General features: G+C 40.3%; 1 protein-coding gene across 1 annotated transcript in view; it reads right to left on the minus strand.

Moving 5' to 3' along the window:
* The window catches only part of KIAA1549L (KIAA1549 like), a 109,192-nt gene that overhangs the window by 73,547 nt on the left and 12,960 nt on the right, over positions 1-22,685 (minus strand). Inside the window, exons 7-10 of the mRNA XM_070957499.1 lie at positions 19,392-19,451; positions 16,217-16,368; positions 14,793-14,964; positions 10,486-10,649 (exon numbers count right to left, since the gene is read on the minus strand). Of these exons, the coding sequence (XP_070813600.1) occupies positions 10,486-10,649; positions 14,793-14,964; positions 16,217-16,368; positions 19,392-19,451 (548 nt within the window). The remainder of the gene's footprint in view (positions 1-10,485; positions 10,650-14,792; positions 14,965-16,216; positions 16,369-19,391; positions 19,452-22,685) is intronic.

A 22,685-nucleotide genomic window follows, 5' to 3' on the forward strand; every position in this document is an offset into this window, starting at 1 on the left:
GAAGGGACTTTGGAGGTCTTCTAGTCCAGCCTCCTGATCAAGCAGGAGAGCCTAAACTATTTCAGACAAGTGACTGTCTAGTCTCTTCTTAAAAACCTCCAGTGATGGAGCACCACGATTTCTGAAGGCAAGCTGTTCCACTAGTTAATTGTCCTCATTGTTAGGAAGTTTCTCCTTAATTCCAGATTGCTTCTCTCTTTGATTAATTTCCAACCATTGTTTCTTGTCCTGCCCTCTGGTGCTTTGGAGAATAATTTGATCCCCTCTTCTTTGTGGCAGCCCTTCAAATATTGAAATACTGCTATCATGTTGCCACTAATTCTTCTTTTCTGTAGACTAGCCAAACCCAAAACTTGCAGCCGTTCTTCATATGGTTTAGTCTCCAGACCTTTTATCATCTTAGCTGCTCTTCTTTGAACTTTTTCCAAAGTCTCAACATCTTTTGTGGTAGTATGGTGACCAAAATTGGTTGCAGTATTCCAGGTGTGATCTTACTAGAGTTTCATAAAGCGACACTAATCTTGAATATAGGTAACTCTATTGTACAGAATTTCAGTGTCCGGTACTCTTTCTTTGAATCTTTCCTTTATCTTCTTTGAATTTGTTGCTATCTCTTCATTGAAATACTTTAGCATAGTAATTTCAGATAAAAATGTCTTCCTGAATTTGGAAATCTTTTAGTAGACTTCCTTTGTTTTTCTCTGTCAATTTTCATCTACATCTTTACAGTCAGCTTTAGCTACATCTTTGCTGCTATAATCGAGCTCTTCCACTTCCATGTGCCAGTAATAAAGTCAGTTTGAGTTCTGTGTACTCCATCTGCTGATGTCCATATACATAAGCAACTTTTGATTGCTAAAAGACTGCATTAGTAATGAAGAAATCGCTGGATTGGCAGAAACTATTAAATCATTCCACTTCATTTCTGTTTTCTAGGCCATACTGTCCAACTACATTTTCCTCTATACTGTTTCCAATTTTGGCATTCCAATCTCCAATCACAAGCGGCACATTTTGTTCAGCTTTTAAATTGAACATTTAAATTGAACATGACCATAAAATTCAACTTTCCTCTTCATCTGCATCAGTAGTTGAAGCACAAACTCAGATAAGGGTCATATTAAAGAATTGTCCATGAAATCTAATTGATATTATACCAACTGCATTATACCCAAGAACTGCTACGGCTACATCCTTTTTAACCATGAAACTATATTGTTCCTTCTTTGTTTTTTCTACCCCAAGTAGTTACAGTGTGATCTTCTGACTGAAAGCACACAATTCCAGTCCATTTCATGCTGATGTCTAAAATATCAATGTTAGTTGCTTCATTGCATTTTTCACTATGTTCCAGTGTTAATGCTTCTTAAATTTATATTCCATTATTCTTTTTTTTTTGCAGCTTTTACTTTTCTTTTCCTGCATGCCAACATCATCAGCAAAAAACAAACAAACAAACCCAAAGCCTTTAATCTCACTGTTTTATAAACACTATTTGCACTCTGAAAGATCCTCAGCTCTTCCTCAATAGCATATTGACAGCTATCCAATTTAAGGGACTCATTATCTGACTTGATGTTATCAGTTATTTTTTGTTGTTTATCCATGTGGTTGCCTTGGTAAAACAAAGTATTGGTTTTTACCATTGCCTTTTCCACACAATATAGGGATGCAGTGGCTCAGTGGCTAAGATGCTGAGCTTGTCAATCAAAAGGTCAGCAGTTCAATGGTTTAAATCCCTAGTGCCACGTAATGGGCGCTGTTCCTACCTGATACGCCCTTTCTCAGCGTGAGGGGAAGATCATCCAGGAATGGGTAGTGCTCTGCTTCTCTGCTTGGAGACCGAGTCAAATTTTCTTGGTCATGCTTACTCCTGCCTGGGTGCTTCCCAGTTCGGCGAAGGCATAGCAAAGCTGAGACTCACCAACTGTAAAAACAGGAGCACCCCCCCCCCCCGGACTACAGACCAGACGGTCAACAGGGTGGGGCTGGATGATTTTCCCCTCATGCCGAGAAAGGGTGTATCAGGTAGGACCAACGCCCATTCTCCAGCGTATCAGGGAAGATCATCCAGGAATGGGACTTACCAAAGCCGGTCAGTCATATGGGAGGGAAGCAGTCTGGTCTGAACTCTACCACCCGCCACCGAAGTTGGTGCAAGTGAAATGCAACCCACTCCCCATAATAATGGCAGAATGTCAGAATGAGTATGACCAAACCGCTGTACCAACATCCATGACAGACAGCAGCAGCAGAGAAACAACCTTCACGGTAGTGTCACCGGCAAGGTTGCACCCAAGAAGAAATCTGGAAGGCCAGAAGCACTGGGAAAAGGAACCCCGCCGACAAGCAAAAGGTCCCCCCTGAGGACCAACCATCCCCGGCCAATGGCCCTTCAAGGCACTTCTGGAGTAAACCTGAAACGAGAAGAACGCCATCCCTCCACAGGGAAGGACCCATCAAACAATCGTGGCAACAGTCCCAGACAGTTAAGACCAGCCAGCCCAGAGACAGGGGTGGAAGGAATCATGGCCACGACACGGCCGAAAACCCCCCAGGGCCCCAGGCTGAGGAATAAACCCCAGTCGGGAGAGGGGATGAATCGGGACCTCCTTCATGTCAGGCGGAAGAACATAGATATGTCCCCGAAAGGACGCCAGTGAGGAGTGGCCATCCGTCAATTTGAAAGTGACCAGCTCAAGAGCCCCCAGTAGGGTCCCATCGGGCTGAGCAATAGTTGTAGCCACTTCCCGTCCCAAGGTTGTACAATAAAGACCAACGGTAGGCCACCAGGATGAACATTATAATCCAACATGATGGATGTCACCTGCGGCGCAGCCAAAGCCAGACTCCACCGGGAAGGGTGGACAACAACAACAACCCCTCCTGAACAGTCAGTGGGAGACCTGAACCAACCCAGAGAAGGATCCCCCCCCAGTGTCCAGCCCGAGGGTCCTAATGAACCTGGAGCCCACATGTCAGGAAGGGCAGAATGGACGGCCATTCCCCTACCAGTGTAGACGGCAACACGTGGAACCCAAGGCGCGGTCCCTGAAAGGAGCCCAAAGGAACACCTAGTGTCAAGGTAATAAAGGACATAGCCACAGAAGTCCTGAATGTGGAAGTCCCGTGGACCAAACAAGGTCAAATGGAACCAACAGCGTCATTGTCAGGTGATCAATGAGGCCTGTACCCAGTAAGGCCTCAAGACTGAAGTTCAGTACTGCCGAACTCGTGCCTCAACTGCAATGGCGAAAAACAAATTAGTCTACTTACTCCCAATGGCACCAGAATAGTTACTGACCGTCCGAGATAGCAAGGCAAGACTAAACGTGAAACGGAAACAGAAGATGAAGATCACTGCCAAGCAGCAGCACGAAGGGTGCCAATCAGATACCAACCACAAACCGTCTAATATACCACAGTCATTGTGAGGCAGGTAAAGGGAATCACATCGGGAATCTAGCGTATCCGTACTCGAGTGCACCCTAGTAGTGAGAACGGAAACAACTGGCCTTGGAAAGCACCCAAGTTCCCCTGTCCAACGAGGAGCCCGAAGCGCACGTTCAAAAGGTTGACAGACTGGCAATATAAGTAGGAGAGGCAAGACTGAAAAGCCCCGGACCGACTTCCCCTATGTTTTGTTGAGAGAGATTGGCCATCGCCATGGTGGAAAGGACCTTGGACTTCATCCTCAGCAATCCCCTGCCAGCACAGGAAAAGTGACGACGCTAAACCACCGACCTGTCCTATTAACTAGCTCAGTGTCTCAGCTACTGAGCCACCGAATCAGGCATGCCACCAAGGCATATGATGATCCTGCTTCCAACCGGAGCCCTGGCTACCTGCCGTGACCGAATCGGCCAAGGAAGGAGGACAGTGTGCTGTCTACAATCGGAAGGGAAAATTGCCGACTAGACGAAGAAGACGATCGATGACCGATGTGACCTTATCCGAATGAGTGACCTCACCAATGCCTGCCTGGAATCCAGGGGAGAAAATGGCCCCACGCTGAGGTGTAATCCAAATGGCCGTCTCGCATCGCCCAGAAGATGACCCCACAACTCAAGGCGTGAACGAACATCAACCGCTGAGTGTGCTCGGGTGACCAACACCAAATGGATAGATGAGTGTCCACTGAGATCCTTTCCAAGGAACTTTGCGTTCCGGAACCCCAAGGCTAACATCCGAGACTAACCCCATACAGGGAAAGGAACACGAGTTGAAACATGTTCCAAGACGGCCAAGTTAGATAACCCCCAACCGGGGAGAACATGTTATGCCTCCTGAGAGAAGCCAACAATACCCCAGGAAGGACCCTGCAGGGAAACAAGAGTGTTACCATCCGTGCACCTGAAGTACCTGAGCAGTGCCTGTGAACTCGTAGAAGAAACAATCCGGCCCAGCGCATTACTGGAGGTAAACAAAGGACATGTACAATCCAGAAAAACGTCCAGCTCTGGCCAAGGAAGTCCCCCGGTCTCTGTGTTAGCGTAAGAGCCGAGGCTAACGTCGCTCCCCCATGGCAACCAACCCCAGTACGTGCTGCCATGCGGTGGGACTTGTGGCTACTTCCTAAGTCCGGGGTACGCAGGTTCTACATTGGAGAGGGTCACTGCTTTTGAACCTGAACAGGTGTAAAGGTTCTCCTCGCACATATGTGCTAGTCGCTCCCAAACTCCAGGTGGCAGTGCTAGTCACCGTTTCCAAGCCCAAGAACCAGCGCTGTCCAAAGACATCTCCACGGCCATGTGGCCAGCGCGACCAACGCCAAAGGTACACAGAACACTGTCACCTCTCCACCAAAGGTGGTCCCCATCTTTCCACCTGCATCCTTCCATGTGCCCTCGAACTGCCAGGCCGGCAGAAAACGGGACAAGCAACGGGAGCTCATCCTGGCACTAGGGACTCGAATCGCCAACTCCCGATCAACAAGCTCAGTGTCTTAGCCACTGAGCCACCATGTCTCAGAGAGGAGAGAATCCCCCAGAGAAACTGGGGGTCCTACATATCACTGTGTAATCCCGAGACAGTTCTCTGGGAGCTGGTTAAGCATTTGCCCTTGAGGTGGATTGGAAGTCCAAACCCAGCACCCCCAGGGTCAGGATCCCCCCCAGAGGAATGCCCTTCTTAAACTGAAGGGCATAGCAGCCTGAGACGTCAGGTCCCGATTTAAGAAGGGACAGTGAGAGCAGTCAGGGAACTGAGGAGCCTCAGCCACTGCACTCCTACGGTGTACTTTCCTGTCAGAGTGGTTGGTGCAGTCGAACCTCTCTAGAGGGAACTGGTACCATGGCGTTGCCCTGAACCTTTGTGGGCTGCCAACTAAGGTGACAAGACCGGTGACAGGATATTGATCTTATGTGAAAGCTCTCAGTACCGCCCCTTGAGACAGGCGTGATTATATCAGGCGATTGCAGGGTGGCATATGTCCTAAGACAATAGGATGTTGCGTCAACCTATATTGTGGCCAGAGTAAGACAGATAAACCGTCTGAATCTGCCTGGAGAAGCATTCTCAGTTCTTATGCTTGAAGGCACCTGTCGCAAGTGGCCATTTAGAAGCAATGCTGCCTCCTCTCACCTAGGACTGGAGCAGGCAAGCGGCCCCATTGCAACTGAAGCTGTGCCTGAGGCAGCAATTTTCCCGCCTCTTGGAGCAGCAGGAAGGCGGGGCTGTCTGAACACTGTCACTGCGGCCAATCAGTAGTCAGACAGACGTACAGAAGCACTGCTGGTACAACTGGCAACATGTAAACACAATGCAGACCAGCCGCAGGCCTTTTGTGCGGCTAATGTCAGGCAGTCTAGCTTGTTATAAGATCTCCTGCCTCGGCCATAACGGCGCCTAGCATGCCAGCCACTTCCTCCGCAGGTTGGGCAGCCTGGCTCGATATGAGCGCGCCTGCCGCGGCTGAAACAGCGCCCAGCACACCAGCCACTCAATCCGTGTTTCAGGCCGTCTGTTCTTCGGGAGCACGCCCACCGCGGCTGCAACGGCACTTAATGTTCAGCCGCTCCATTCTCAGTTTGGGCAGTCCATCTCATCATGAGCGCTCATGCCGCAGCTGTAATGATGCCTAGTGTTCCAGCCGCCATTCGCAGATCGTGCAACCTGGCTGTTCATGAGCGCATTTGCTGCGGCTGCAAAGGCACCTAATGCGCCCGCCACTCCATCGTCAGGTCAGGCAGCCTGGCTCATCATGAGTGCTCCTGCAGCGGCTGCAAATGCCATGGTTGTAATGGTGCCTAACGCACCAGCTGCTTACTGCAGGTAGGGCAGCCTGGCTCATCATGAGCACGCCTGCCGAGGCCCATGTGGCCCCCGAAGCACTGGCCTCAATCAGTGTGCCTAGATGAATCTAGGCAGGGACTGAATCCCTCACTACAGGTTAAACTAATGCCAGGGGCTGCCTGTTAGCAGGCAATGCCCAATCCACTAAGCCGGGAACGGCAGGGATCTCGGCTGAAATTCAAGCCGGTAGAAAGAGGTACCAGCGGACTGGTGACCCCCGAGAATGCTCACCAGCGATCACCAAGCCTTGCTCCGAATAATAATCCAAATTGCTGTCATTTTACATTGAGAAGAAATCGAAGAATGGGTGAGTCTCTATTCTCAGTCTCAACTTGTGGAAGACCAAGTCGAACTGGGGAGCTCCCAGGCAGGAGTAGGCATGGCCAAGAAAGTTTGACTTGGTCTCCGAGCAGAGAAGCAGAGCACTATCTATTCCTGGATTATCTTCCCCGATACGCTGGAGAACGGGGTTCTCCAACCTAGCAGTTTGAAAGCACGTAAAAAATGCAAGTAGAAAAATAGGGACCACCTTTGGTGGGAAGGTAACAGCGTTCCGTGCACCTTTGGCATTTAGTCATGCCAGCCACATGACCACAGAGACGTCTTTGGACAGCGCTGGCTCTTCGGCTTTAAAACGGAGATGAGCACCGCCCCCTAGTGTCGGACAAGGGGAACCTTTACCTTTACCTTTTTTCCACACAATATGAAAATATGCTTAAAGTGATAACCCACCTCCAGCAACTTCCTATACTGATGCTGCCCAAATAGATCATCTCCTTCCTTTAGCTGCAAAACTAGTAGGAACTTCGCCCTTTGGGTGACCCTGTTGGGATAATATATTCTTGACATACATTCTTCCCAGGAACATCCCTTCCCCACCACAATGAGGCAGCACAGCAGGATGTGGGAAGAAGCTAATGGACTGGTAGATAAATTATTAATTGGCTGGAACTGCTCTATTTCTTGTTTCAAAAGAAGCTCCCCGCCCCCTTCTTAATTTCATTCCAACTTCCAACTGTTGCAGCCCTTTCTATCTGACCATTTTGAAATGGGGCTTTCTTTGGTTTTATATTGAAAACTGGAATAAGTTTATTGACTTGGCAGAGAGTAAGGCATTTCCTCTTGGGTTTGAAATCTAAAACCATTAGCTGCAAATTGATGCTATTAATTAAAAGGAACAAAGGGTGCACTGTTATAGTAATGGAGTCAAAAGATTAAAAATAAAAAGAGTTCCAGTGCACTCAGATTAAATAATTCAGTCTTTTATCATATTCAGGTTGCATCAAGTAAAAACTAAATTTGGCTATGCTCATTTTCAACAATTATAAAAAGAAGAGAAATGCATTTATGCATTGATTCTTCTGTGGGGAAGGAACACCCCCTCTGTTTTCCCTATGTTGTAGTTAAGTCATTTGAAGCAATATCAATGAAGATGGTAAAGAAATCAAAGTAGTCTCAAGATGCTGCACTCTTTTTCAAAAAGCCACTGATCTCTCTCAAATGACAAGTCATTTGCCTGGATTCCTTTAAGGAACTCTTCCTACTGTGTAGCCTCAGAGGTGCAGCAAAACCTTTCTCCTCTTGGTCACCATGCACTGCAGTGTTTAATCTGAAGGTTTAATGAACTACTTAGATCCATTCACTGAGGGAGGGATTTTATGAAATGGACCAGTAGGCAGGCCTTCTGTGCAAAGAGCTGCTGTGTACAGAATGCTGTTAGCAGCAGGAATATAGGACTGATTACGCAGCTCTATGCGCTGTGTTCCCCTCTGAGACCTGAAATCAGAGCAAGCCAGGCAAGGAAAACAGACACAGACACATATTTTGCAAGCAGCACAAAATACTGAGATTTCTCATCACAAACTTGGATTGCTCATTCTTAAAAATAATGCACCAAAACGTTCTTAACAGCCATATTCAAAATATAAGCAGCAGTAAACAGGATTTTAAAACAATAAAGTAACCCTCTTGCAGATCTGATTTTTCATCCAGGAGTGTTTGCACTATTATTAACAACTATATACACTGTAAAACTTTTATGTTTGACAATTGGCTACTTTACTTTTATGATAAGAAGTCAATGTTCAATGAGGTTAAAATGAAAAAAAAAATCAATACTAATTAGTACTACAGCAGAGAAATCAGAGGAATCTATAAGAAAATGCTTCAGATGGGAGCCATTTTCCTGAATGAAAGGATTCCCTCTCCTCAGAGTTACTGCAGGGTCAGCCTTTGGGGCAATACCATTCGGGAATAATAAAGTTAAAGTATTCCCAACATAATCTAAATTTTACCCACATACATAAATACAGTTGCTGCTAAGTTTTAAAGCAAAGGGGGAGCCATAACTAACTCACACGGGAGAGGAGAGCTGCAATTTATCAAACTATAATCTATCTGGGTCTCTCAATTTGTCAAAGCTCTTACATCCTCCAATTACAATATGTTTTGATACTCAAAAGATAATATTAAATAGATCACTGTATATCACTGTAAAGTCACAGTATGTTGGGGGAGAAGGGAATTGCTGATCTCCCCAGCATTTGTTCAAATGTCATGTTTCTGAAACTTTAAAACAATTACTTAAGTTAGTAATAACTAAAAATAGTCTCAATCTAATTAAGCTATTTGTCTTCTACTAAATAGTTCTACTATTTCTTTATTAAAATAAAATAAAAACTGCATTGTCAAACTTTAACCTCAATCTTTGCATTATACATAAACTATTATTATGACAGAATTATTATGACAGAATAATGACTTTATTATGACATAAAATTAATAACTATTGAAGATTTTTTTAGGAAAAGGAGACCAACTGCCCTAAATTCAATTAAGGCAGATATTAAAAATCACTTACTTCAGAATCTGAACTCCACAATATGTATCTAGATATTGAACAGAAGATTTTCTCCATGATTTTGGAATGGTGGGACCAGCTTGGTTTGACATGCTGACTCAATAAATGAATAAATGTCTATATTTCTTTGCAACCATGCTATCTTAATATTCTGGGTTTATTTATAGTTTTAGATTGTAGTACATAGATATTAATATATTTTTAGGTTACTCCAATTAAGTAACATGCAGCTTTAGGGAACTAGAAAGGCGAAGAAAGTTGACAAGTGACCACATGACATTTTGTGGGTGATGGACTCTGAATCATGTATGCTGCATAGCATCTATACTTTTACTTACACACACACACACAATTTTCCAGCCTTTATAGTTTTAAATACTGAAATAATAGCACCATCCTTACAACAAAAATAAAATAAAAAGAGCCCTGGTGGTGCAGCAGACTAAAGCACTGTTATTAACATCAGCTGCCTGCAATTACTGCAAGTTCAAACCCCCCCCCCCCCCCCAGGCTCAAGGTTGACTCAGCCTTCCTTCCTTTCTAAAGAAGGTAAAATGAGGACCCAGATTGTGGGGGCAATAAGCTAACTTTGTATAAATATATAAAAGTATGAAGGCTATTGCTTAATGCATTGTAAGCCGCCCTGAGTCTCCGGAGAAGGGCGGCATATAAATCAAATTTAAAAAAAAAAATAGGCTTTGCTTCTGGTCAGCAAACGAAACTAATTTATTCAACCGTAATTTTGATGCAGAAATAAATAAAACAAGCATCTGATGCCATGTACTGTACATGCCTATCTCCTTATTAAAAAATTCACTTGTAAAGTAAAAAAAACACAGAATGAAAAGGTGCTTTAATGCGTCTTAATCGTCTTGAGTCTTGACATACAAGGTCCATGTGAGCTCACCCATTACTTGCAATTCTCTGAGTGACCACTGGTGGGGAGTGGGGTGAGTTGGGGAACTCTGAAGTTTAGCACTGCTTCCAGTTCTAATGACATGGAAATTAACTAAAAAATACCTTTCACTTTTATTTGGAACAAAAGGACACAGAATAAAATATAGAGTTCTTACTATGAATCAGGGAGACTTAACAAGCCTATATTTACTTCATTTTCATCCAATTACCAAAAGCAGTGGTGCCTTTTCAGATCTCAATCCTGCTACTTCTTGTCAGTAGGGATGGTTTCAATCTGTCTTTGAACACAGATTAATGCCTTGGTAAAACTTGTCTAAACACAGCACAATTAACTCATCTTGCACACATGGATGAAGAACATAAGTCTAAAGAAACAAATTCATATGCCTGAGCCTAGGACGAAAATAGCCTACCTTGGCTCTTTGTGGCAAGTTCATCATGGTATCTGTCTTGAAGTCATTTTTGTTCTTCCTGCATAGCACAGCTGTGATGATAAGGATGATGACTGTAACAACTGCTATGGGAGCCAACACTGCTGCAATGATCCATAAATTGTTGGGTGGGTTTTTAACTACAGCTGCATACATTAAGAGAAAAGGAAAGAAATAAACTTATAAAGTTTACTTGTAATGTATCAGAGCAATGATCCATTTGACTGAATAAATTTTTCTCTAGCCTTCTCCAACCTAAAATCTTTCCAGATGAACTGGGACTGCAATTCTTGGTGCTAGTCTCACAATGCATCAGGGGAATGTCAGTTTAGAAAAGGTTAGTCTATTTGTTCAGTCAAAAAATTTTTTTCTATTTCTCCTATGTCAACTGAAAACCTCTGACAGGAGGTTTTCCCTAAGCATACCAACTATGCTCTATCACAAAGAAATAGATTGCCTCTCACACACAATTATATTCAACAGCATCAGTTTTATTTAGACATTTATACCAAAAAAAAAAGCATAGGGCTACCATATTATAAAATAAATATAGAATATATTACAAGAATGTATGCATATGAGTCTTCGATTGTTAGAGGGTACCAATCTAATGTAATTTTTAAATTAAAATTTCTCTGCTGTTGTAAATTCATTAAATCATTAATGTAATAATTTATTAAATTAATGATCTATTCATTAATTTTTAATGATTAAATCATTAATCATTAGTAATTTTAATGTTAATTTATCATTATTCATTAAATAAAATCATTTATAGCATAGTATTAATTCTGCCCAGAGTAACAGTCACTGCTGCTTCAACTTGAAGATATCTGACAAATAAGCAACCAGTCTGAAACTGGTCTTAGCACCTAAAAATGGGGAATATTGTACACTGATATTCAAAACATACCTTTGGGCTTCTTTTTGAACTAAAGTGGTCAAGTGGGCTGCGCCGAACCGGCCACGCTGGCGCCAAACAGGCCGCAGTGAACGGGCAGCGGCGGTGGCAAATGGGCTGCGGCAAATGGGCCATGGTGAACGGGCTGCAGCGAACCAGTCGCAGCAAACGGGCCAGGGCTAACAAGCCAGATGAATACCGGATGGATGCTGGAGGGAGGCAGAGGCAGATTTTTTTCCTTGTTTTCCTCCCCAAAAGCTAGGTGTGTCTTATAGTCCAGAGCATCTTACAGTCCGAAAAATACGGTACTTAGTCTTCAGCAAGGCATTTGACAAACTAGACCACAATCTACTTCATGGTAAGCTAGAAAAAAGTGGGATAGATAGCATCACCACCAGATGGATTCGTAACTGACAGACAAACTGTACTCAACGAGGAGTCCTCAATGGGTCTAGGTCTACATGGAGGGAAGTAACCAGTGGGGTACCACAAGGTTCCATCTTAGGCCCAGTACTTTTCAATATCTTCATAAACAATTTAGATGAGGGAATAGAAGGGGAATTTACCAAATTTGCAGATGATACTAAGCTGTCAGGAATAGCTAACGAACTAGAAGATAGGCTCAAGATCCAGATGGCTTGAACACTAGGCCCTATCTAACAAAATGAAATTCAATGTAGAGAAAAGTAAAGTCTTACACTTAGGCAAGAAAAACCAAAAGTACACATATAGACTGGGTGAAACCAGGCTTAACAGCATTAGCTGTGAGAGAGATCTTGGAGTCTTAGTGGACAACCAGCTAAATATAAACCAGCAGTGTGCAGCGGCAACCAAAAAAGGCAATGCAATCCTAAACTGCATTAACAGATGGTTGCAATCAAGATCAAATGAGGTACTAATACCACTCTATAAAGACTTAGCAAGACCACACTTGGAGTACTGCATCCAGTTTTGGTCACCATACTATGGAAAAGATGTTGAGACTCTAGAAAAAATGCAGAGAAGAGCAACCAGGATGATTAGGGGACTGGAAACTAAAACATATGAAGAATGGTTACAGGAACTGGGCACAGCTGGTCTAGTAAAGAGAAGGACCAGGGGAGACATGATAGCAGTGTTTTAATATTTGAGGGGCTGCCACAGAGAGAAAGGGGTCAAGCTATTTTCAAAGGCACCTGAAGGTCAGACAATGAATAATGGATGGAAACTGATCAAGGAAAGATTCAACCTAGAAATAAGAATAAATTTTCTGACAGTGAGAACAATCAACCAATGGAACAGCTTGCCTTCAGAAGTTGTGGGAGCTTCATCACTGGAGGCTTTCAAGAAGAGATTGGACTGCCATTTGTCAGAAATGGTGTAGGGTCTCCTGCTTGGGTGGGGGGTTGGACTAGATGACCTACAAGGTCCCTTCCAACTCTTTTAATCTGTTAATCACTAGCTGAGATTAAGGCACACAGGACTAAAGGATTTCTTTACTCAGTGATCTGTGAAACAAGGATGCATATTTTTTCCTTTTATTCAGCTTCCCTGTGTACTCTGAAATCAATAGTTGTAAACTAAAAAAAATTACTAAACTATTATATGCAGATGTTTTCACAATATTTCTATTTCCCAATTGATTTGAAATGAGTTTTACCTGCACTTAACACATATTAGTTTTCTATTTTTTTATTACCTTACTGTTTCAACTATTATGAAAACCAGCTCCAAACCTCTGAAAATATGATAGGCCTAATTACATAAAAATACATATACATAAAAAGCAGTGGTGGGATTCAGCCAGTTCGCACCACTTTGGGAGAACCGGTTGTTAACTTTCTGAGCAGTTTGGCAAACTGGTTTTTGGAAGAAATCATTAGGGCAGAGAACCGGTTGTTAAATTACTTGAATCCCACCACTTATAAAAAATACCAAACATGTAGCTTAACCAAGTGCTAACACTACTGTAAAAAAAATCAATACACAGATGTGCAAAAGGAATTTGGGTGAACTATTATCTGTCTGCATAAATAATACTTAGCTCAATAGTCTATTTTATATAAAGCAGTTTCTATTTCTACTGGGTCCAATGTGAGAACATATTAGTGAGCAATTGCTTAATTTTCATTTGTGTCAGAGTTTACTATTTTTCCTGGTACAAACTCTACAATACTAACTGAATGCATTACAGAATACATTATATTCTGCAATCTAGAATATGTTGTAATATGTGGAAATAAACTTAGAAATTATCTGCAATGTTAGAATAATTTATCATCCTTCTTTCTTTGTCTACAATTAATATACATAATTTCAGTCTTGCAAAATTATAGATAAACAGCCAATGCTTAACTGTAATTTAAAAACACCTTGCTCTGGAGAAGATATGTTGACCTACTTCAGAGTATTAGAATCTTAGCTTAACAAGTTCAGATATTGATCTGTTTTATTCAGCCACTTTATCCTCCTTTATACCAGCAAGTACTGTAATAGGTTATTCAGTTATCTATATATTCCTCACAGTTTCCAAATAAGCAAAGACAAGATACCAATTTCAAACAATTTCACACTCTAGCTTATCTTAACCATTCATTACACCATTTCATTTTGAACTTAACAAAAAGTTACAGAAAAATCTAGATAACTGTTGTGGTTAAGGGTAGATATAGTTTGCTTGTTTTCTTGCTTGCTTAAATAAAGGAAAGAGCAAAGAGGTTCTCAATATAGGTTATAGGTTATATATAGGTTCTCAAAATCATTCATCTCTTGCTTCAGTAAGACAAGAGGTTGACAATCCAAACACACAAACTGACTTCTAAGAAATGAGCAAGATATTGAATGTTGTTGTTATGTAAACCATATATCTTTTATTACCAACTATAACAGCATGCAGCTTCTCATCTATCAATTTCTTAAAAATTAGATGAATCTAAAACAAAAATCCCATCACAGGCAGCAGGCAAGAAGTCACTAAAACAGGTTGAAAGTACACTGTGCAATCCAAAACTAAGACTAATATATTTGTACAATTCATGTCACATTTACTGCATTGAAACAGGCTGAATCTAAGATTTCTTTTAATTCTTCACCTAGGCTATCATTATGGCATGCTTACACTTCCTATAATCCAAAGGGTCAATGTAAATTATAATCTCACAAATAATATACTCACACACATATTTATGCATACATCCTATTTTATCAGAAAGCTCTTCCATATGATATTGTTCTAAAGAATGTGATATAGTATTCAAAGAGAAAAAAGCAACTAATAAGCAACTACAGAAGATAACATTTTTAATAAGCCTTGGCACTAGAAGGTTTTTGTTACATTTTCATAACAATCATAAGAATTAGAATTAAACATCTAAAAGAGGAAGAGGGAAGCAAAGAAAATATTTCTTACGATCAGCTTGTACTTGAACAACATATCCTAGGGTCAATGCCATCCTTTGTGAATCAACCGTAGTCAAACGTTTAGCAGCTATTGTGCCCAACAAAGGTTTCCCATTGTATAAAGTATAGTAAGTCAATTCAGCAGGCTCCCGGGGACCTGGAATTCGCTGCATTTTTACCATCTTAAAAACACACACACACACAAATAAAGACCATAAAAAGCAATTACATTTGTAATGTTAATACGTTCATTTCTGTATTCTGCAAAAGACAACATTAATTTGTAAATAGGCTTGTAAATTTAAATTACATTTTCAATTAAATCTGCAATATACATGAATATTCAGAAGGAAGTTATTTAGTTCATAAATACCACTGGGGACTTGTTTGTATCCCATATTGACAAGTTATACATAGACAGGGCTAGCTACAAATCTTAGTATTCCAGACACCAACTCTTTGTTCAGGAATTGATTTCCTTGGCAGAAAGCTCACAAACAAAACCTGGCTGGATTAGTTCATTTATTGAGACAAATGGATGAACCAAAAATAAACATACAAAATTTGTCTTCTATAGTACACAGGAGTATAAACCTACTAAACGTCAGGATTTGCATTGTAAGCTTAGTCTTTTCACCTGTCAGGATAAGCAGAACTTTCACTGTTGTCTTGTTATCTATGAAAGTCACTTGATCTATGTTCACATAATAGTCCACTGCAAATTTATTTGCATTCCTCTTGCATTTCAATTTCTAGGTACTAAATTAATCTGAGTGATTCCAGCTTCTTGGTGATTCATAAACTCTGCTCCAATCAAAACAGATCAGACACCTAGATTCACACACCAAATAACAAGATCTTGCTCTTAGATTTTCTTTTCATGCAACCATGCGCAAATCAGATAACTAATGGAGGGGAACAGTAATTGGGGAAAGTCCTCCCCCAAACTTGGAATACCTTAATTCATGTGTGCTATGGGTACATTAATATATTTGGTACAATATTTCATATTACCAACATAAAACAGAAAACTTTGGTGTAAAAATCTCTCCCATTAGCAATCAAACATTCGGTGGAACACACACACACACACACACACACACACACACACACACACACACACATATAACCTGAAATAGCATTCAGTGGAATATATATATATATATATATATATATATATATATATATATATATATATATATATATATATATATAAAACCTGAAAGAGTTTCACATGTCTCATTTTCAAACAAAGAGATGAAGAAAAAACAACAACAACTGTGAGTTGTTCTAATTTTAACCTACCAAAATTTGTAATAAAAATGAACAGAAAAACCTTAATCTTCACTACAATATGAAGTTTCTAGTTGATATCTCCCAAAATACTGCAAAAGAGGGAGAAACTTAAGAATTGTCTTCAGTTCTTGTCTCTACCTGCACAGTAAAGCTGCCAATAGTAGTGGCTCGTTTAAATCGTCTTTCTTGTTGTTGAGACATCATGAACAGTGGTGCCAAACGTTGCTCCATGAGTCTTGCAAAACTTTGGTTATTCACCCCCAGCAATGTAATGTCAACTCCCAGTAAAACTACAAAAATAGAAGGAAAATACATACTGCAGCAGTGAGTTAAAGATATATAAACATATACGCTTAAAAAAATGTTTTTCTTCCAACACTTTCAAGAGTTGTGTGTCTGTTTTTTTATGTACAATATTCAATCCAGCATAGGGCCTGTACATGTGTACAAGTACTGTGTGACCTTTAATTGGTCGTTAAAATATATCTTAATCCTACAACATATTTGTAAAATGTTTTTATTGAAAAATGGCTTGGAAGCACATTCCACAAATCCTATTGTGGACATTAGCTTCTACCATTTTATAGCTGTTCTTATTATTATTGTCAGGGTTCCAAGTAACACCCCCAACGAAAGAAGACTCTGAGGCTAGAAGTTCCTCAAAAGTTCCATTTTATTAGAGATGTCATATTGGCACATCTGGGAAAACCCAAATCTGAAAGCTTCCAGGTTTTTCCCACCCAAAAGAAAGTCCAAGTCACATGTCCATCACATGGTCCAATCAATGCACCATCCCAACTGGAGATGCTTCCCAGTCACACTACTCCAGGTCCAGGACAGGATGTCCTTGACTCTCAGAGAAAAGAATGTTATTATGGCTAGATATCTCCCCAACTCCATACAATCCCCCCTCCCAGTTTCCCACAGCACTAAATGTGGCAGCCCTGAAGATCCAAAGGAAAAGATGGCTTCCAGGACTGACAATTAGAAGCTTATATACAATACTTTTTCACTTGTGCTCTAAAATAGTTGTTTTATTAGCATCGTTTTACTTTGATAATTGTTAAATATATGTTTTAAATACTGATTTCCATGTGGCGACCGCCCTTATAAATTATGAACAGATGACAATTACAATTAAAAAAAAAATGAATTGCCATGTTAAAAATGATCATAAAAATATGGACAAAATGTTCTCATGGGTAATCACAATTGTTAAAGGTCACCGTGAAATAATTTATTATTTATTTATTTGTTTATTTATTTGAATTTATATACTGCCCTTCTCCTGAAGGACTCAGGGCGGTGTACAGCCAGAATAAGAACACACAAATAGAAAATGTAATAACAATTTAAAATATATATTAAACCTTATGGCCCGTAACTAATTAAAAACCCATTTTTTGAACCTCAAGAATTAAAAATTAAAAATTAAAGATTAAAAGATAAAAAGAATTAGAATTAGGCCAGCCCGGCTTGTTGGAACAAAAGGGTCTTGAGGGCACAGCGGAAGGTGCGTAGGTCCGGGATCCTCCGAATCTCTGGGGGCAATTCGTTCCAGAGGGCAGGTGCCCCCACAGAGAAGGCTCTCCCCCTGGGGGTCACCAGTCGACATTGCCTGACCGACGACACCCGGAGGAGACCCTCTCTGTGGGAGCATACTGGCCGGTGGGAGGTTATTGGTAGCAGAAGGCGGTCTCGTAGGTATCCAGGTCCTAAGCCATGGAGCGCTCTAAAGATGTTAACCAACACCTTGAATCACACCCGGAAGACCACCGGAAGCCAGTGCAACTCACGCAGGATAGGTGTTACATGGGAGCGCCACGTCGCCCCCACAATCACCTGCGCGGCCACATTCTGCACCAGTTGGAGCCTCCGGGTACTCTTCAAGGGGAGCCCCATGTAGAGAGCGTTACAGTAGTCCAGGCGGGAAGTGACGAGGGCGTGAGTGACGGTGCGCAAGGAGTCCCGATCCAGAAAGGGACGCAACTGACGAATCAGGCGAACCTGATAAAAGGCCTCCCTGGCCACAGCCGTCAGATGTTCTTCCAAGGACAGCCGTGCATCCAGGAGGATGCCCAAGTTGCGGACCCTCTCCATGGGGGCCAAAGACTCACCCCCAATAGTCAGCGATGGCATCAGCTGACTATATTGGGACACCGGGAGCCACAGCCACTCGGTCTTGGAGGGATTGAATCTGAGCCTGTTCCTCCCCATCCAGATCCACATGGCCTCCAGGTACCGGGACATCAAATAAAAAACAGTACCTGCACACATGTACATTTCCTATGCTATATTGAATATTGTACATTAAAAAAAAAACACACAACACTTGAAAGTGCCAAAAGAGAAAAAAATATCTCTAAAAGACCAGAGAAATAGAGCTGTAGCTTATTTATTGAGAAATGGAGAACAGGGGTTCCATTAGATTTACACTGGGAATCACAGAAACACAAGAAATATTTGACTCTCCAAGAAATGACTGGTTTCTACTTATGTTGCAGCCCAAACAAATTGGAAGTAATCAACTACATAACAAAGTATTTGTTTCAATTCAGGAGATAAATGTTCTCTGTGGAAGTAATTTAAACCAAAGCACAGCTGTACAAAACCTGCAGATTTAGAAAGTTCCACATTTCTCCACAAAACTGCAACATGAATGAATTGTGCCGAAGCACAATTGCATTGCAGAAAAAAATATTGTTCCATATTCTTACTTTCTTAAGCAGAGAAAATATGCAACTTGCATAGTTAACCATCCATACTGAGAATGTTCATGTTTTCTTAACTACTGTGTTCTCGGATTTAGCAAAAACAAAATCCCACTTGTATTTTTCCAAGAATGTGTCCCTTAGACAAAATGGATTTTCTCAGGAAATTAATCTCACTGGTAGAGTTGTTTGGTATGTAGGGGGCAGATTGTTGAAAAAGGAGTGCTAGCAGGGGAAAATCAACCCTTCTCATATGCATGCTGAGAGGAACAGTTTAAGTATGTTGCTATGAGACAGCCAGATGTATATATGGCCAATATGTATTTATAAATCAACACTTTGTATACCTTGTTATTTTTGTTAAGGTTCTGAAACTTGTAAACCTTGGGCATATTATTTTTGGATATGAAATTCATAGTGTTTTTTTTTCAAAACTTATTCAGTAAATGGATAAGGCAATAATTTGCATAAGTCTCAGACTATTTAATACTTTACGAAGACACCAAAAAATGGCAGATATCGCACTCATTTTAACAATGTCACCCTCACAATGTCAAGGTTCTCTCATTAGGAAAATTCTGTTTTAAAAAAAAACTCTTTACCTGTAATCACCCAGTAATCTCTAGTTGTTTCTGAAGTATCGAGATTTGGATATTCCAGTGCTTTAAAATAAAACAGGAAACAAAGCAATAAAATACTCAACTAGTTTCACATTTTCCATATTGTCTTTTTTTCTTGTGCTGTGCCAAAAATTTATTCTGCAAAATGTCAGTTTTGTTTTCTTACCAGGAATCCCTGCATGCAAATATTCCTTATTACTAAATGTCTCAATAAACTCCAGAATCAGATCGTCAAGCTCACATACAAAAGGAAAATCACACAGATCATCTATACTTTCCAAATACGTCTTATAGGTTACATTATAAATTGTGCACCGGAGAAAATATATGAGTTGGTGTTCTTTGGAAATCAAGCCCCACATGTAATTTATTGCTACTCCTATCTGGCATATAAACTGAAGTCATAATTCCCTTCAGAATTTGCTAATCAGGTTTTGGATAACTGTAAAAATAAAACACAACTAAAATGTGATTATAGTGAAGGTGGGAAAAATCTATTTCAAAACCAGTTCAAAGGGTTACAAAATAGTTAGCTATCCTATTCATCCAGGTGGTAGGCAGAGACAACAGAAGTCAGGGTCATGTCCAGAGGCCAATCAGGAAAATAGTTTCCTTCCCTCAGGTTGGCTTTCTTTTTAAAGGAGTCTTTTGGAGTTGGAGTTTTCTCCTTCAAAAGCAACTGAAAGCAAGGAAGGGGGGAAAGTATATTTCCCCAAAACAGAAGCAACAGGGCTACATCTATAAATTTAGGCACAAGTTAGGATTAGTAAAATTTGCCGTAGTACATTCATTGAGATCTTGTCTCTATGAAGTTGCGAGAGTTCCTGGAGCTGAGGGAGCAATTAGTTCTTGAATTAATAGTGATTAAAATCAACCTCTCGAGACAGCAATTGTTCATTTCTTCTTTTTTTCTCCCTTCCAATTTCTTCTAGTTACTAATAAAACTCACTGAGTTATTCTATACAAAAAAAAAAAACCCTAAATAAATTCTTTCTTTTGAAAGAAGTATTTCTTTCTTAATTGTATGCCTTCTTCTTGCCAGGTCAAACTATTTAAGGAACAGGACTGCCACAAGACTCTTCTCTGGAAAATGAGTGAACAAGAGGGTACTCTGGAGAACATTGGCTGAGGATTTGTGAAAACAAGATTTGAAGATCCCCTTCTAGATTGCAATAAGGGGTCCCAACGTACTACTTCATGTGCCTTCATGAACCCCATTAGTCATTTTAATATTCCAGATTGACAACTACAAATTATGTATACACGTTCAAGGTTATTTTACTCAAACTCCAGAATATATTCTTTTCACAATAGAGTTATTTATTTCTCCCATATAGTATTCCGCCTTTTTTATATATAATTCAAGGTGGCAAATTTGATATTCTTGCCTATTTTCCACACATGATTTGTAAATACCTCTTGAAAAGTCATTATAAAACTAGTCAGAAGAATGCTCATACAGACCAGAATTCTCCCTTCCAGGCAGGTCTTCTAGAGAAGGTCTATTAAAAGTCACCCTCCTTGCAAGGTATATGAGGTACAGCCACTCTTTGTTTAGTGGTTACCTCATTTAACAACTGTTCTCAAATAAGAAAGGTAAATTAAAAAATATATTTTCTGATCTTTGCACAACTTTAGGACCAAATTTTGTGTGCATAACTATCAAAACCTTCACTGTGAAATGTTAGCAAATTTAGGGAAGCACTATATTGCACAGAAAAGCAGCTTCAGGAAGAAACAGTCTGCTTAAGCAATCTCTATATACCCTGCGAGGGGCAAAAAAAAAAGGGGGGGGGAAGGAAATAGGTCAGGCATAGGTCACTGTGGGAGACAATATTGAATGGGGCAGCAACAACCAGGGATCTTTACAGCATTTCTCTTTCTCCCTCAGAGGTGTGTGTTCACTTAGCAACTATTTTGCTTAATAATATTTTTCTTTTGATTTAAGGAATGGATTACAGTCACTAAACAAGGGGACAATATTTAGACTAAGCAACAGGCCTCCTCTGCAGCAGCTCCAGTTTCAAAACTCTCTGTATGAAGCTTCATGTAGCCCACTGCTTGTCAATATTCTATGAAGAAATTAAAATTGTATTGTTCCTTTGATGAGCTTTCATCCCTGATTGACTGATTGAGAGCATCTACCTTGGGGTATGATTTATTCTGTGGTTGCTCTAAGCCACAAAGAGCCCTTCAAGATTGGGGGCAGATTATAATACACAAACAACATGCAATAAGTAACTATTTTCCAAATTGGTACTACCCACATGTTTTGGCAAACTGGATTGGTTAAAGCTGATGTGCACAGTCAACAGACCCATAACTGTATGTAACAATACATATCCATACAGATAATATGTCTAAAATAAATGCTAATTCATTCATTAATACATTAATGCAACATTAACAGCATTTTAATTTAAAAGACAGGTATACTGATGTGCCAACATTCACATATGTCATGTAAGAAGAAACATATTTTTCTGAGCAATCAATTATCAAACGTAAATTTCATTGCAGCAATTTTATTCTATTTATGACTTTTTAAATCATGTATGAAGGAGATTTTACAGCCTAAAGGGAAATGACAGTATGAAAATGCTCCGTGCCTTTACCAATAAATTAAAATTATGCAGTAGCAAATTAATAAGCTCTTTCTAGATTGATATTTACAGAAGAGAAATCATGAACCTTGTATGCTCTTCAGATTTATGAGACAACATAGCAAAAAAGCAAAAAAAAAAAAAAAAGTAATTATGTGAAAGAACAGGAGGGGACTGCAATATAATGAAAAAAAGATTCTTCCTCAGTGCCAAGTTTAAGATAAAACCCCTCTTGGTGTATATAATGTTGAAAGAGTAAGAAAATTTTGTTCCATCAACAAATAAACAGAAATGGATCCAACTCAGAGTTTATTAGAATATACATATTGTCTTTTAAATCTATTGTTCAATGTTTATAAAAATTTGGTTGCCGGCAAAGTTACTGAGTAATCATTTCATGACCTGATAACATACTTTGGAAACCAGTCTGGGGAACTGGTACTACATAATTTTATTAAGCCCCTTCAGTATTTCTTTTCAGATGCATTTTAAATACAGGTTTTCCCCATATTCCCTTTTAAGGAAAGATGGTTGGCAAAGTAAACTAATTTGTTATCTGAAGCAAACTAAATCAATGGTTCTTAAATACTAAATATTTCCAAATAGCCTATCAGTTATTAGTAAATATGTTCCTGAGCTGAACTCACAGTGACTTTTTGATTCTGTCCATGTC

This window comes from Pituophis catenifer, unplaced genomic scaffold (genome assembly GCF_029215685.1).
Source record: "Pituophis catenifer annectens isolate HBS135680 unplaced genomic scaffold, rPitCat1.0.hap2 SCAF_1, whole genome shotgun sequence".
In the NCBI taxonomy this organism is placed as follows: Eukaryota; Metazoa; Chordata; class Lepidosauria; order Squamata; family Colubridae; genus Pituophis; species Pituophis catenifer.